Source organism: Fistularia commersonii, chromosome 8 (genome assembly GCF_037954325.1).
Source record: "Fistularia commersonii isolate RoL2024-O1a breed Wild chromosome 8, RoL_Fcom_v1.0, whole genome shotgun sequence".
NCBI lineage: Eukaryota > Metazoa > Chordata > Actinopteri > Syngnathiformes > Fistulariidae > Fistularia > Fistularia commersonii.
Window position 1 is genome coordinate 6,471,123 of NC_141291.1, and position 14,236 is coordinate 6,485,358.

The 14,236-nt window shown below is 41.1% G+C and overlaps 1 protein-coding gene across 13 annotated transcripts in view; it reads right to left on the reverse strand.

Annotated features, from left to right (window-relative positions):
• rps6ka3b (ribosomal protein S6 kinase A3b) overlaps positions 1-14,236 on the reverse strand; it is a 55,127-nt gene that overhangs the window by 15,252 nt on the left and 25,639 nt on the right. For 3 of the 13 annotated variants that reach the window (XR_015106488.1, XM_086150772.1, XM_086150771.1), the window contains exon 1: positions 247-471. The exons of 7 other annotated variants lie outside the window; for them this stretch is intronic. Coding sequence is in view for 5 of the 6 variants with exons in the window: in XM_086150772.1 (XP_086006898.1) it covers positions 247-456 (210 nt within the window). In the remaining variant the exon portion in view is untranslated. 3 more of the 13 variants (XM_086150773.1, XM_086150783.1, XM_086150782.1) reach the window with 2 other exon arrangements.

Below are 14,236 nucleotides of genomic sequence, written 5' to 3' on the forward strand. Positions count from 1 at the left end.
CTCAGTGACTAATAAGGCTGCGTTGTGTAAACTAAACAACACCATCCCTCTATCAATCTTCAATTCTTTCTGAAGCTTCAGTCGCTCACTCAGGTGCAAATTTGTGCATTAATAAAACAGAGGAGTTAACACATCCTGCAGCATATGCTCTCATCTTCATCTCCCTCTGTTCTCATTACCCTCACAGCTTTACCCTAAGGCATTCCTCTGGGTTCCTATCGAATCTATGTCGCTCCTTCCGCGTACCTGAAGTTCCCAGGTGGGGGACCAGCTGGATCCCAGTGCATTGTGGGTCCTGTAGTCCCGACTGCGGCTGAGGCTCTGTGGCGCTAACATGCTCCTGGACATCCGCTGCGAGGCGGGTGGATGGAGCAGGCACAGGCTTCTGCTGGCTCCTGACACTTCTTCCTCTCTCTTGCTCTCTATCTCTCTCTCTTTCTCGCTCTCAAACACCATAGAGAATTCCTTGCCTTCCTCCTATCCTCCCTCCTCCTTTCTCACTTTTCTATCTTTATTTGAAGGCACCATTCTCACCTCTCCTCTGAGGTTTGTGCCTCTCTTTCCCTCTCTCTCTCTCTCTCACACACACACACACACACACACACACACACACACACACACACACACACACACACATTCTGTAATCACAGAAATGTTTGGATTCCTTTCTAGAGTTAAAATCACCTCAATGAAAATACAAAATAACTCAATGACACAGAGTCAATTCATTCAAAACTGAAATATACATTGAAAGACACATTGTACACTTGTCACATATTGCTGTGCGACACAATATTAACTGTGGAGCTAGACTTGCCAGTATTGTATGTTCTGAGGAAATTTTGATTGCCTAACACTTTTATTTACTCAATGACATATGTTTAATGAAAGAGGATAAATGTAATGTGAATATCGTCGCTCACACAACACCTTTAAAAACAAAATCGGCAGCTTGGCAGACAAAGCTGAGCAGGAAGAATCAATTCAAGATGAAGATAAACCAAGAGGTCAGTTGATGGATACTTCAAGTGGTGCGTCGGGTAAATGAGGTGTCATTGTAGAAACTTTTTATTCAGAAAAAGGCTCCCGTTTGAAAAGTCAATTTCAAAGAAAACTGTAAGGACACAGGGAGCTGTTGGTAGCAGCTCGCAGCAGGGATGACGTCTGCGTGAACATGGGAGCGAGCTGCAGCAAGTCACGCCACGCGGCACAGACGCAGGATGTGCGAATCTGGCATTACAAGTAAGCAAAAAAAAAAAACACTCTGATGACACAAAGAGGTAAAAAACACTGACAACTTTCTGATGTCAAACATTTTCAGCTCATTGTAAAACCGTTGAGTTCATGTTTGTCTGGAGTTTCCCTTTTAGAATTTCTTTTAAAACTGTAGCATCCCCACGAAACGTCTGCTTGTTCAGCTGCCATCACAGTTGGACTGTTTTCTTTTGGCAACACCGTTATTACTGTATTCCTTATGCTGCTTTTACTGACTACTTATTAGTAAAAAAACGGACGGACGAGGCTGTTGTATTTAATTATATTCTAGTTACACTGAATTCCATTCAGTTCTTGCATCCTTTTTTCGCACCCAACAAGTATGTTCCCTCTGCATCCTTATCTAAAAAGCTTCATACTGTATCTTAAGAGGAGAGGCACTAAACAGGCCTTTTACTTTCACAAAAGGGCGACACGCATCACACAAGAGGAGGTTTTGTCACACCAGGACAGCTGGGAGGGAACTGGAAACACTGCACTTTTATGCTTGGTGTCCAAAACCTGCAAACCATCAAACCAAACAAATCAAATCCGCAACACCGCAACCAACTGCCAACTGGAAAAGTGTGAACTGCACACGATGAATACGTTTATCGCCTGATGGAGCTAACTTTGAGTTTCCTCATGCGGTTCAGGTTTTTGTGCAATGAAAATCATCTTTTGGGTCTATCTAAAAACTAAATAAAAACCTGAATTACATTTCCTGTTTAAGATACAATGATCTGTTGTTCAGCATCGTAAGTATGAAAACAGTCGACGTTGAAACAAACAATCAGCTGAGATCAGACGTTGCTGACTGTCTGCGAAAATAGATTGAACACTATTTGAAGAGCTGAGGAGTTTAGGAATGTTGACATTTCAAAGGAACGCGTGTGTGTGTGTGTGTTTGTGCGTGTGTGTGTGTGAGTCAGGACACAGATGGTGGATAAGGGCTGAAGCAACAGGATGCTCATGTAGCACATCTTAATCACAGGATTAAAACTGCTAACCCTGCACCTGCGCCTAAACACACAAACACACACACACACACACACACACACACACACACACACACACACACACACACACACACACACACACATCAATGAGGCAACACATATTTTACCTGTTTCTCCGGTCTGTTATCTGCCACATTTTTTGTCTATTTCATCTAAGTCCAGAATGGTTGGAAAAACAAAAAGCTGATTCATTTTTCTCAGAGAAGTGAGTGTGAGCCTTCACAACAAGGACAGATCATGATTGGCCTTTAGCTGCTGCTGCTACTTTGCAGCTCAGTGTTAAATTAGCATGTCAAACTGTGATTTGAAGCTTTAGATGAGTGTCAAAATAGATAAACCTCCAGAGGAATAAATAAAACAAAAGCTCCTCTGGAATTACAGATCATATGTTGGCTCTTATGAGAGAGTACATTCTGAAGGTCTTTGCAAATGTTCTCGACAGGTTCTGTGAAGGTCCTGTAAGGTGACAAAGTTATTGCAGAAGGTTCTTAAATCATCATATTTTGCTTATGGTTGTTTCACTGTTTTGTCTGTTATAGTTTGCTTTGCAACATTACAACCAACCCTGCACTATAGAAACACTGCTAACTGTGCTGTTGACACTGCTTATTTTCGAAAATATTGATACGTGGCTGCATGAGAGGTGTGAGATCAGGTGTACAAAATCTGGTATTGACCGTCTAATGTGAACTATTGGCTTAAAATACAAGTGTGCTCAGTGTTGGGTGGTAAACTGGTATGAATTCCCTACAAAGTGTGAAGTTCTCCAATGCCAGAAACAGACACATGAGTACTTACTTCATAATGCGGCGTAACAATGCTGGAGAGGTGAAAAGTCACACCACACAGCAGCTTCCTCCCGTAGTTGAAAAATAGGTAGGAGGTTAAAGTTGTGAATGAAAGACTGCGTCTCTTTATGTGGCCCTTTGATTGACAGGTGACTGGTTCAGGTTAAAACCTGTCTGTCACAGAATATTAACAGCTCCTGAGAACATTTTGAAAAGGATGTAATGTTTAACTTATTTGGCATAATTCCTGTTAAGTATGCAGTACATATTTTACTACCCCTTTTATTAAGATTCTACAACTCTTTAACCTATCTGAACCTAATTATCTGAACCTTATAAATGACCTGTTGTGCAAAATACCCAATAATATCATATGATATGTTGAAATGGTAAAAATCTCTACAAAGTACAGATTTTGGGCCACACAACTACAATGACAGCCAATAGTGAAATTATATTATTTCTACCGTCTGTTGATACTATTGAGCAAAAATCCAGTGTCTCTTGAATTTTTGAATCCACACAATAACACAGTTGGGTGATATTGATATTTTGTCAATTTTAGGTCCTATGTTGCGTACTCTTTCAATGTCGCTCTCCATGTGCAATCATTCTGGTTCCCAGTCAATAATTCTCACCACTATAGGATTGGAGGTCAGGTGGAAAAATACTGGCAGTCCCCTATTGAGCTGATGGAAAAGGGGAAATTACAACTTCAATTTACAACTACAATTTATCTCGCTACCACGATCAAAAACAGAGGATACGGGGTGCTGTAGCTCAAGTGGAGCTTGTTAGTGACGTCAGGGAGCTGTTGAGTTTGGCCAGGCAACAATTCTGAGCAGGTCTCTGAAGCAGATGTAATTTAATGAATGTGAAAAGATGTTGGCTGGTGTTTCTGTTGAATTCTCTATGTTGTCAGTTGAGTCTGTGATCACAGTAGATGCTTTAGAAGTGTCACCCTGTTACTTGGTTGCAGAGCACCAGTAAATGAACAATTTCTCAGCTTTCACTTCCAAGAAATTCCAACTCCATGGGTTTTTTTTTGGGGGGGGGGGGGGGGGCTTGCTTATAAAACTGTAACTGGTGGCCAAAACATCAACTTTAAACTCACTGGCATGACTGAAGTTTAAAAAAAAAAAGACCCCATTCTTTTAAGTGAAACACCTCTCATTCTCATTCTCTTGAAGGCGAAGAAAGAGGATGTTATGTAACCGCTGTCACAGGCCGAGCACACTTCCCATGAAGTGAACCAATACTCCGAAGCACTGGCAGTGACCTTACTTTTTGAGGATAAAATTGCTGTCCCTGGGTTCACATACTGGACAAACCCAATTAACTTCTACACTATCCATCCAAGAAAACCTCTGCTTTGTCATCCTCATCTCATTCATTTAATTTTCAGCATTCTTGATGTATGTGACAAACCTTATATTTCTTTTCAAATACGTTTCCCTAGTGAGCGTTTTTCTTCCACTTGCAACGCGTTTCTATCAACAAGCAAAAAAAACTCTACCTCTCAAGTCTGTCTGCCATCTGACCTCCTACCGATTCATTTTAATTTTAGGTCATTTGCAACTAATTTTCCAGGTTGCGGGCAGGTTAAATACAAGGAATTCACAACAGCTACTGAGAAAAGTAGTAGAAACCTACCGGCCGCTCCCTATGGCACTTTAAAAGTGGTGGGAGGTGATTTTCATTTGTTTGTCTTTTTTTGTTGTTGTTATTGGAGATCAGCTTTGCAGTGATCTGATTTTGTCATGTTCACTGTGTACCTGCGCCAGTGGGGTGAAGCTAACTTTGTGCACAGCAAATGCTGACACTACCAGTGGAAACCAAAATGTAACTAGAGCTAAGCCATGCAGTTTTATGACTATAGCTAACCAAACACCAAAGGGAAGGATTCAAATTCCTCACTCACCGAATACCAAAATACAATTTCAACCTTAAAGTCAATTGCTGAAATTAAAACAACATTGAAATTAGAAGGCATGAATTTGGAATACTGTATGTTTATTTGAAATAAATATCTTTTAAGGACAATCACATGGTCCCCTTTAGAGGATTTACAGACCCCAAAGCAGACTGTATTCAATGGGGGAAAAAAATCGAGCTCATTGCACAGCAAATTGCAGATACTGAGGAGCAGAAGCAATCTCTGGGCGATGATGCTTTGAACAAATCAGTTTAGCAACTTCAGAGTTTTGAGTCTTTGGGATGATTCTGTCGAAATATTCGGAGGACAAATTACTGGCAGATACTGAGACAAATTAAAAACAAACCAATATCCCTCACACGCATCAGCATCAGCAGGTTTCTACTTTGCTATCAAAGATTTAGCCAGAGACGATGCAACACTTCCAATCATCATCTGCCTCCCATCAGGTCTAATTAAGAGGGGTAATCAGCAAAGGGACTTAGTATGATGTTATTACATTGTATTGCACTCAGCCACCAACCTCCCCTGCATACCCTTTTGCAGGGTTGTATCAAATTAGAAATAACTTTGGACACATTTTTTAAACGTCTGGTCAGACAAGGTAATGGGAGCATCAGGCTGAAGGGAGATTTTCTTCGCCTGCACAATGAATAAGACGTATGTTCTAACCTACGATGTGTCTTTGCAGGGACTCCAGTGTATTTAGCTGTGTTAGGAAAAAAAATATAGCCATCCCAGCTCAACAACAAACAGTAGAGACGGCAGCTGCTGTTCTTGTATTGAAGGGGAGTTTATAAATGTCTTCCAAAAGTGCAAGATTTGGGCATTGCCTTAGTATGTTCACATTAAAACAGATTTTCACAACCTGTGCACCGGACTACATAGCAGACATAAAAATGTAATGAGTGGCTGATGAAGACCCCAAAAGTTGCACCTCTCCAAGGATTTTTTCTCATATTTGTCATTCCTGGATCATCTTATTTAGAATAATTAGAAAGAGGGGAGAAGTGTGATGCTGAATAACTGCTGGTTATTTAGAAAAAAGTATTAGCCAACAATTTCAGCCAGTGTTCAGAAGGCAGGATGTGACCTTGAATGCCTATTTTCTTTATAGTAGGCGGATCATCGTATTTCATCTTATCTCCAGTGGAATGGTTTCGGGGAGTTTGCGGAGTTTCGTTGCAATACCTTATAAAAAAATGGTGTATCTACCACTTGTTCTAATTTTGCTCCATTCAAATGAATGCATCATACAAAAACACGCATAACGATGATTCCTCCTGAAGGGAGTTGACCTGTGATAACGCAGACTTTCGACCAGGGAACAGCTTGTAGGAAACCATCTGATATCCGACCCGACTCACTCTGGCATTTGCTTTCATGTGTGAAGCCCGAAGCTAAAGATGTGCAATGTCAGGTTTGCTGCCAGCTCTGTACAGGGCTTTTAAAACAAACATTTAATGTTTAAGTACATTGGGATACAGACATAAATGTCCCATTTGTTGCTGTTATTATAAGTATAAATAACATAATTTGATCAAAGCCATCTGCACACAGCACTGAGGGAACATATATTAAATAAATACATGTTTCTAAATAAACCTGCCGGTTTCAGGAAAGAAAAGTAGCAGTATATGAAAACTATACATCGTTATCACTACTCCTGATGACATTTATCTAAAAGTACATATCCTGGTTTTTATGGCTACCACAAAGCCAGTATCTCTTCATCAAAATGATTTACAAAGTATTCTGGTTGAGCATCCTCTTGTAGACGCAGGCAGTTACAACATATTAAATCAGACAAGATACGGTGGGACTACCAGTACTGACTCACAAACCCACCACTACTCACAGTCATGCTGGGCTGTATTGGCCTCCAACATCCAAACACTGCCCCTTGACTTTTCACCTGTAGTTGCCCAGAGCGCTCACAGCCACCGCCATCCAACGTCCCGTCCGGGTGCCGGTGGCTGTCCTCTGCTGGCAGCAGAATGCGACGGAGGGCTTTTAGCCGGCGCCGCAGCACTCTGACAAGGCCGGCGAGAGCGAACAGCGGTTTGGCCTGGGTTGTTCGTTGTGTCATTGCAAAGTGAACTGAGGCGTTGGGAGTTGTTGTTCGGAGTGAAGCTTTGGCAGCGAGTGAGTGTATCCGGCTGACAAGTGTGTGTGTGAGTCACCGTGAGGGGATACCCAGAGGAATGAGAGGGAGAGGTGGGGGCAGATCCAAATAGGGATTGAAGGCAGGGTCTTTCCCCCCTTGCCACTGACATACAGCTGCAACCTTCCACTCAGTGTTTCCATCAGGTATCGTGGAGATCCCCAGTTACTGCTGACACACACTCACACACACAACTCAGCTGTCCAATGAGTGTAGACCACGACGACAGGAAAACCCCACTCCTATTTTCAACACACACCCTTGGAACAACACCCATCGGTGAAGCTTCAGGGGTATCAAACTGTATATGTTGGTCTTCCCCCCCCAAAAAATGGATTTATTAATTCCAACCGTCAGTCAAATCATAGGATGAGTAAAAAATATAAATAAAAAAAAAAAAACACAAACTGTGGAAAACACACTCCAGTTTTACTCCTATCAAGGTCACTGTGGCGATGCTGTATTGATGCTGATACGTGATCATGTTTTAATTGGATTTAAAAGTGAGTAATCGAAAATTGTAGACCTTTACCGTTAATAAAGTGATATGACCAAATTACTTAAAAAAATCATTTAAAGGAGTCCAGAGTTTGATGTTGCAAAGGATGTGGGCAAAAAATAAAGAAATTAATTATGTAGTAAAGATTTTTATTAATAGAGGAAATCCTTTGCTGCCAGGGATCAAGGGTCAGCCTGTAGTGGAGTAAGCTAGTTTTCATGTTTGGCTTGACTGACCTGATTTTGACCCCCGAGCTGATGAGTTACAGCGCACAAAAATTGGCAAGAATTCAAATATATATATATATTGAATAAATATATATTCAAATATTGGCAGGAATTCAAAAATAAACATGACACTGGCCCAGTTTCAGCAAAAAAGGAAAATCTTTTCAGTTTTTTCATTAAGCAACACTTTAACTATTAGTGGAAATTAATAAAATAGCATCCAAGGTTCATTGATCTGCACTGAAACTGAAAATCTGAAGAGCTTAACCTCAGTACTTTACTGTTGAATTTCAGTTCAAGAATTAATACTAAAAAAAATAAAAAATAAAAACTCAAAATACTATGTACCATTATTAAATACTCTATTTCAACACATTCTACAATGAATATATTCTTACCTCTAAGTGATAACTACCAAAAATATTAAATCACTCTCTCCCTTTCAATCCGCCAACGTACACAGAAGAGCTGAGCTGACTGGAAGAAGATTTACAAGACAAAAACACAGACAGCTCTGAACTACTGCCATACAGACACAATGTGGACTGACAGCCTGGATGAAAATCCTCCACCTGTCTCAAACCCTCTCACACACATGCACAATGTGCACGGTGTCGGCGAGGCATCGGCTCCATGACATTTCTTGGATTACCTCCACCTGTTGTCACCTACCATGAGCGTGTGACTTCCGTTTGGCCCTGAAGTGGAAAAATAGTGGACTGGAACATGGGTCGAGGAAAACAATTGTTCAGGTGAACCGACGTTCTTCGGAAAATATTTTATATTTAAAATACTCCATCATTCGATGGCCCCTGCTTGTACACTGGACAGCTCTACAGCACTCCAGGGCACTTGATCCTGTTTAGCTTGTACGTTTAAAAATGTGTAGCACTTTTAAAAGTGGTTCCCGGTCAGAGTTTCTGGCATAAAGCAGAAAAGGGGGCTTTCCAGATTACTTTGAAAGAGGCCAATGCTGCCCGTCAACAGCTTAATGATGCCCTTAACAAACAAGTGATGGATAATATGGAGGCGCCCAGCAGCTGAGATTTTTTTGAGAATGCTAATTCAGCTGTTCATGTCAACACTGAAACAATCTAGTATAATTAGTGCTGTGCTGTGCTCATCACTCTCGTGCATATTGTTAGTGTGCTTTTGGTATGGTGGGTTGGAACAAATATTAACAATAAAGTCTTTGCTCTTTTGAATGACGAGTAACAACAGCCTGCATTAAAATCCGCTCGGATGGAAAAGATGGCTCTCTGAGGACGTGGATGAGTTGGGGAGGGGTTCTGCATGGCTGTCAACAACAAGTGGGTGTCTATCTAAACAGTGAGGGAGACAGAACAGAGCTGCAAGCACAAGGAACTGATGGTTATTTCATGTAGACCACCCTACTTGCCCTCCAAATTCTGTCAGTTCTTTTGTGTGCCAGGACTTGATTTTCCACCGGCTGCAGAGTATATTGCAGATGGCGACAATGGAGCTGCTGATAGGACCAGTGATAAACCTGTATTTACTGGGAGATTTTAACAGATGTCACATCACTGCCCAGTCTGGAGTAATAAGTAATACTGATATCTTGTTCTTTGTGGGTTATGTGACCCCTATCAAGCGAATAACCCTGCATTCAAATAAACAATTGCTTAATTAAGACATAAAAATGTGCTTGACTCAGAAGAACTCTCAGAGGGTGATAATGATAAGGTGAGGGGGCTGGGGAAAGAATTTAGAAGGAAGACCGAAATGGCAAAAGCTCACTATTTGACGACAAAGTGAAACATTAACTTACATCTGGAAAGACAGAGAAGGCATTGCAGGGGTTAAAAATTATGATAGGGAGAACCCCCAGGCCCGCAGAGATCAATTACCAGGACCCTGCCTCCTTTACAAAGCAGCTTAACACCTTCAGCAGGTTCAACACATCAACCAGCGGGAAACCCCTAAGCCTGTGCCCATCCCATGAGGCACTCACGATAGACAAGAAGCTGGTGACCTCCGTTTAACCCTGACAAGCTCAGAGGAAGGATGCTCAAAAACTGTCTTTCACCACTGGCAGGAATCCAACATCATTTCAGTTCCAAAAAAAGTCTCATGCTGAGGACCTCAATGACTTGAGACCTGTTGCCCTAGAAGCTGCAATATGTAAATGCATGAAGAGTTGTGGGTATCCAGGGGCTAGACCTACTCCAGTTTGCCTATAAGGTCAAACATGGAGAGGGAAATACATGTCTGACTCTTCAGAGCTTTGTCAAAGAAAAAAAAAATTGTTACCTATGACAGACAATAAAGATTTGAAGCGGTCACAGAGCAAACACGCAATCTTCGAGGCCAAGACAGAATCAGGCTATGACCCTTCTTGCTGCGCCATCGTGCAACTACTGAAAGAAACAGGATTTAGAATAATTGCATCAACACTCCTCTCTTAAATATCAATGTGAGAATTAATTACTCCCTAAAAATCCAGTCATTACTGTAGTGCACTTCTGACGAACAGACGTTACGAATTAAAACATTTGCAGGGATAAAGTAGCATGTTTATTTTAGAAATTATAAAATTACATTGTACTCTCCCTCAAGGCAGTGTTAATCTAAGCATGGTTGCCATGGAGTGCTGCGGAGGACAAATATTATATCCACAACTCTTGTCAATGTTGCATTCTCAAAGCGGCTGTATCTGATCAACTTTGAACTTGGAAGAAGTTTTCTGCTGGAAAGTTTTGTAGGACAATGTGGAGGACATGTCTGGTAAAGTGTGTGAAAACATGTGTGCCAAGGCGAGACAGATGAGTGATGCTGCATTTCCGGCCTTGCATGTAACCTTTAACTGCTAATAAGAATAGATAGAAGCTGGACCTAATAGTAGTAATACCAAGTTAACTGCATTTATCAAATCTAACCCAAATAAATGTGTGTTTTAAAGCTAATATTTACATTTAAAAAAAAAAAAAAACAGTGATAAGGGTTTTCGCCATGTTGCTCTCAGTCTGATTCCCATTCCGCAACAGTGCACAAAAGCTGAAGGTCTCAAATGTCAAAGTTATAATGTTGGCTGTGAGTGGAAAGCTTCTCCATGGCATTGCAGACTGAGCTGGTGGGATTCCATTCCAGACAATCTACAGCCGCTAAGCCTGTTACACAATCAAATTAACACACACACACACACACACACAGGGGATCTGTCACGTTATAGGCATAATTTCAATTTCCGCTAGCCTTGAGCCTCAGGTATTAATGACACAGACAATGGCACATATGCAACACACACACACACACACACACACACACACACACACACACACACACACACACACACACACACACACACACACACACACACACACCGTATGTGCGCGGTCACCTGGAGAATCAGTTCCAGCACAGCAATAAAACAGCTTTTGTGGAAAACACAGAAATCGTCTGATGCAGAGAAAACAGGGAAAACAAGCAAAGCTTCCACACAAAAGATAATCATGAACTTAATCGCAGTGAGCTCATGGAGTTATTATGAGCTTACAGTCTGGCTAAGTTGGCTCAGGACAAAAACAGAAAAAAATTGAATTAATTAAAAACTGTCATATGATATATGATAAAACAAAATAGCGCGTGCGCACACACACACACACACACACACACACACACACACACACAAATCGACACTTCCACCCAGAAACAGTTTAACACACATCCACTTCTGTATAACCATACAATTTACAATATTTTCTTAAAGTATTGTTTTTAGTCCTCCTGATATTATCCTGCTATTTTGCTTTGCCTTCAGCAACATCCTGAATGAACTGGATAAGGTCTTGTGGATAAGGTCTCTCTTGTTTTCAAGCCATTTTATAGATGATTTACAAGTATTTTTGTTTATGATTTTGTTTTTAATTTTCCAAACATTTTTTACTGATTTTCAATTGCCATTTTTTATTACTGCATTTTCCGGAGTTGGGTTGGGGGTGGGCGTGGGGTGGGGATTACCCGAGGAGTTACTGCAAATTGAAATTGAAAATTCTAACAAATATCCATATCTTATTGCAGACAACAAAACTGATTATAATTTTTCTGATATTCTAGTTAGATATCTTTGTACCGATATTTCCCTCGGGTGATGCTGACACATTGGAGGGACCACCGGGGCATTTTATGGAGCAGAGATAGATAACAGGCAGGAGAAACAGGAGAACAGCTCCATCTACAGAAACACAAAGTGCATCAACAGGATGTCTGAAAGAACATACTGTTTGATGAAGGAACACTTTGAGACCCGGTGAAACAGTGCAGTTTTCTAGGGATTCAAAGAACAAATAGAAAAAAATTCAATTCATCCACATCGGAAATGAGACTTGCCTGATCACACAAACAATTTCTAAACCCATTCGCTGCTAAAGAGCAGTCCGATTTTATTGGGGAAAAAAAATATTTTTATAGCACGAAGTACACAACAGGAAACATGAGGCAAAAGATTCAAATACACCTTGATGCACAAGGATAAAATTGAAAGAACAGTCTGGCTAAGTTAAAAAAAAAAACAAAAAAAAACCTCTGACTCAAACGTGTTTAAAAACTAACGATTAATAAAGCAGCAAAAATTGCAAAATAGAGGAAAAAACAGCTGATTCTATTAAATTTGTGTGTCATGAGTTATCTGACGTGAATACGGTAGAGCCATGACTACCTGTGCATACAGGAAGACACAGAAATCAAAAGACAGCTGAAACATGAAAAGTGCAGCAAACAAAACGTTCTGGAATAGCACTGTGAGACATTGATGTAACGGGTGATTAAGCGATGAGAGAACGTGGCCAATACGGAGGAACTTTGCTGAGCGGGGACATGATCGCACAAGAGAACATGAAGTATAGATGAGGAGGAGCAGAGCAAGGGCATCATTTATTCAGGAGCTGGAATGAGGGGATCCTGAATCACAGCCATGCAGGCGCATACATGCGCGCACATGTGCCATGTGTGCATTCCGTGTGCATCCTCCCTCCTACACACACACACACACACACACACACACACACACACACACACACACACACACACACACACACACACACACACACACACACACACACACACACACACACACACACACACACACACACACACACACACACACACACACACACACACACACACACACACTGGTGCTGGTCTACCGCTGTAAGTATCGTACCGATCTTTTATTTTGCAGGTTATTGATAAACGTATCTTTTAACCACGCCTGGGGTGAAAACATCCTGACGGTATTTTTCCTCGTGACGTGACTGGAGTGGAACCAGTCGAAGTGTGTGTTTATTGATTTTACAAATGTGGATGACAGCTTTAAGAAACCAAAATCTTTATAGAAGTCTAATCAGACATAGGTGAACAAGGCCGGATGGATTCATATAGGGAAAATGAACGAGACTCTTCCAATAGCCAGAAATGATGCGGAAGAAGCAGAGACAAGGAGGGTCATAGAAACATACACTCACACACACACACACGCACGCACATGCACACACACACACTCTCTCCTGATGAGTTTCTGGCACGTCCTGAGTGGGATATACCGATTAGCACTTACAGACAAATTTCAGGTGATACCTGGGAATTCATTGCAGAGTATATTGTCACATTGAAACTGTCTGTTCACATTCAAATCAAATTAAATGTAATTATAATTGGCCATGAGAATTAGACTATTTTAAGCTAGAACATCTTGAAAGCTGGAAGGTCATCCAAGTACTGCTCCCCTCTGTGGGACTGATGCAATGTTAAAAATCTCAATTCCATAGAGACTGACTTTTCCAAAATGAAACATACTTTTTTTTAACTAGAACCATTTTAATTTTGTATCAATTAAACTTGTCATATAAATTAAGAGAGTTGCCCTGCACAGGGTTAATGAAAACAGATATCATCTTCAGCAACTTTAGGATACAGAATCTCCCATTCCTTTTTTTAGCTTCAGTGTTTCATTAGTGACTTACGTCCCTAAAACCATGATTGCCGCGGTGTACGACAGGATTAATGTTAAGCATGAAAACACGGCAGCAAGACAGTGGCAGTAAAGTGAGCCGGGGGGACAGTTCATTTCTGCCCCATTGCCAAAGTGATTAGTCCATAATTCTCACACACACACACCTCAGTGTGATCTGTTGGACAGTGCAGGCTCTGTCTTAATATTGTTTGTCCGCTTTCTCTTTCCACCATCATTTCATCCTCCACCCCGTCTACCTCATTAGGGAAATCAAAGTGCTTCATCAGTTGCCAGTTGAGCCTCTCTGATCAGAACCAGGAAGCCTCTTAATTACTGCTCGCACAAATGTGCAACATGCGGGAGCAAGCGGTCGCTGCACTG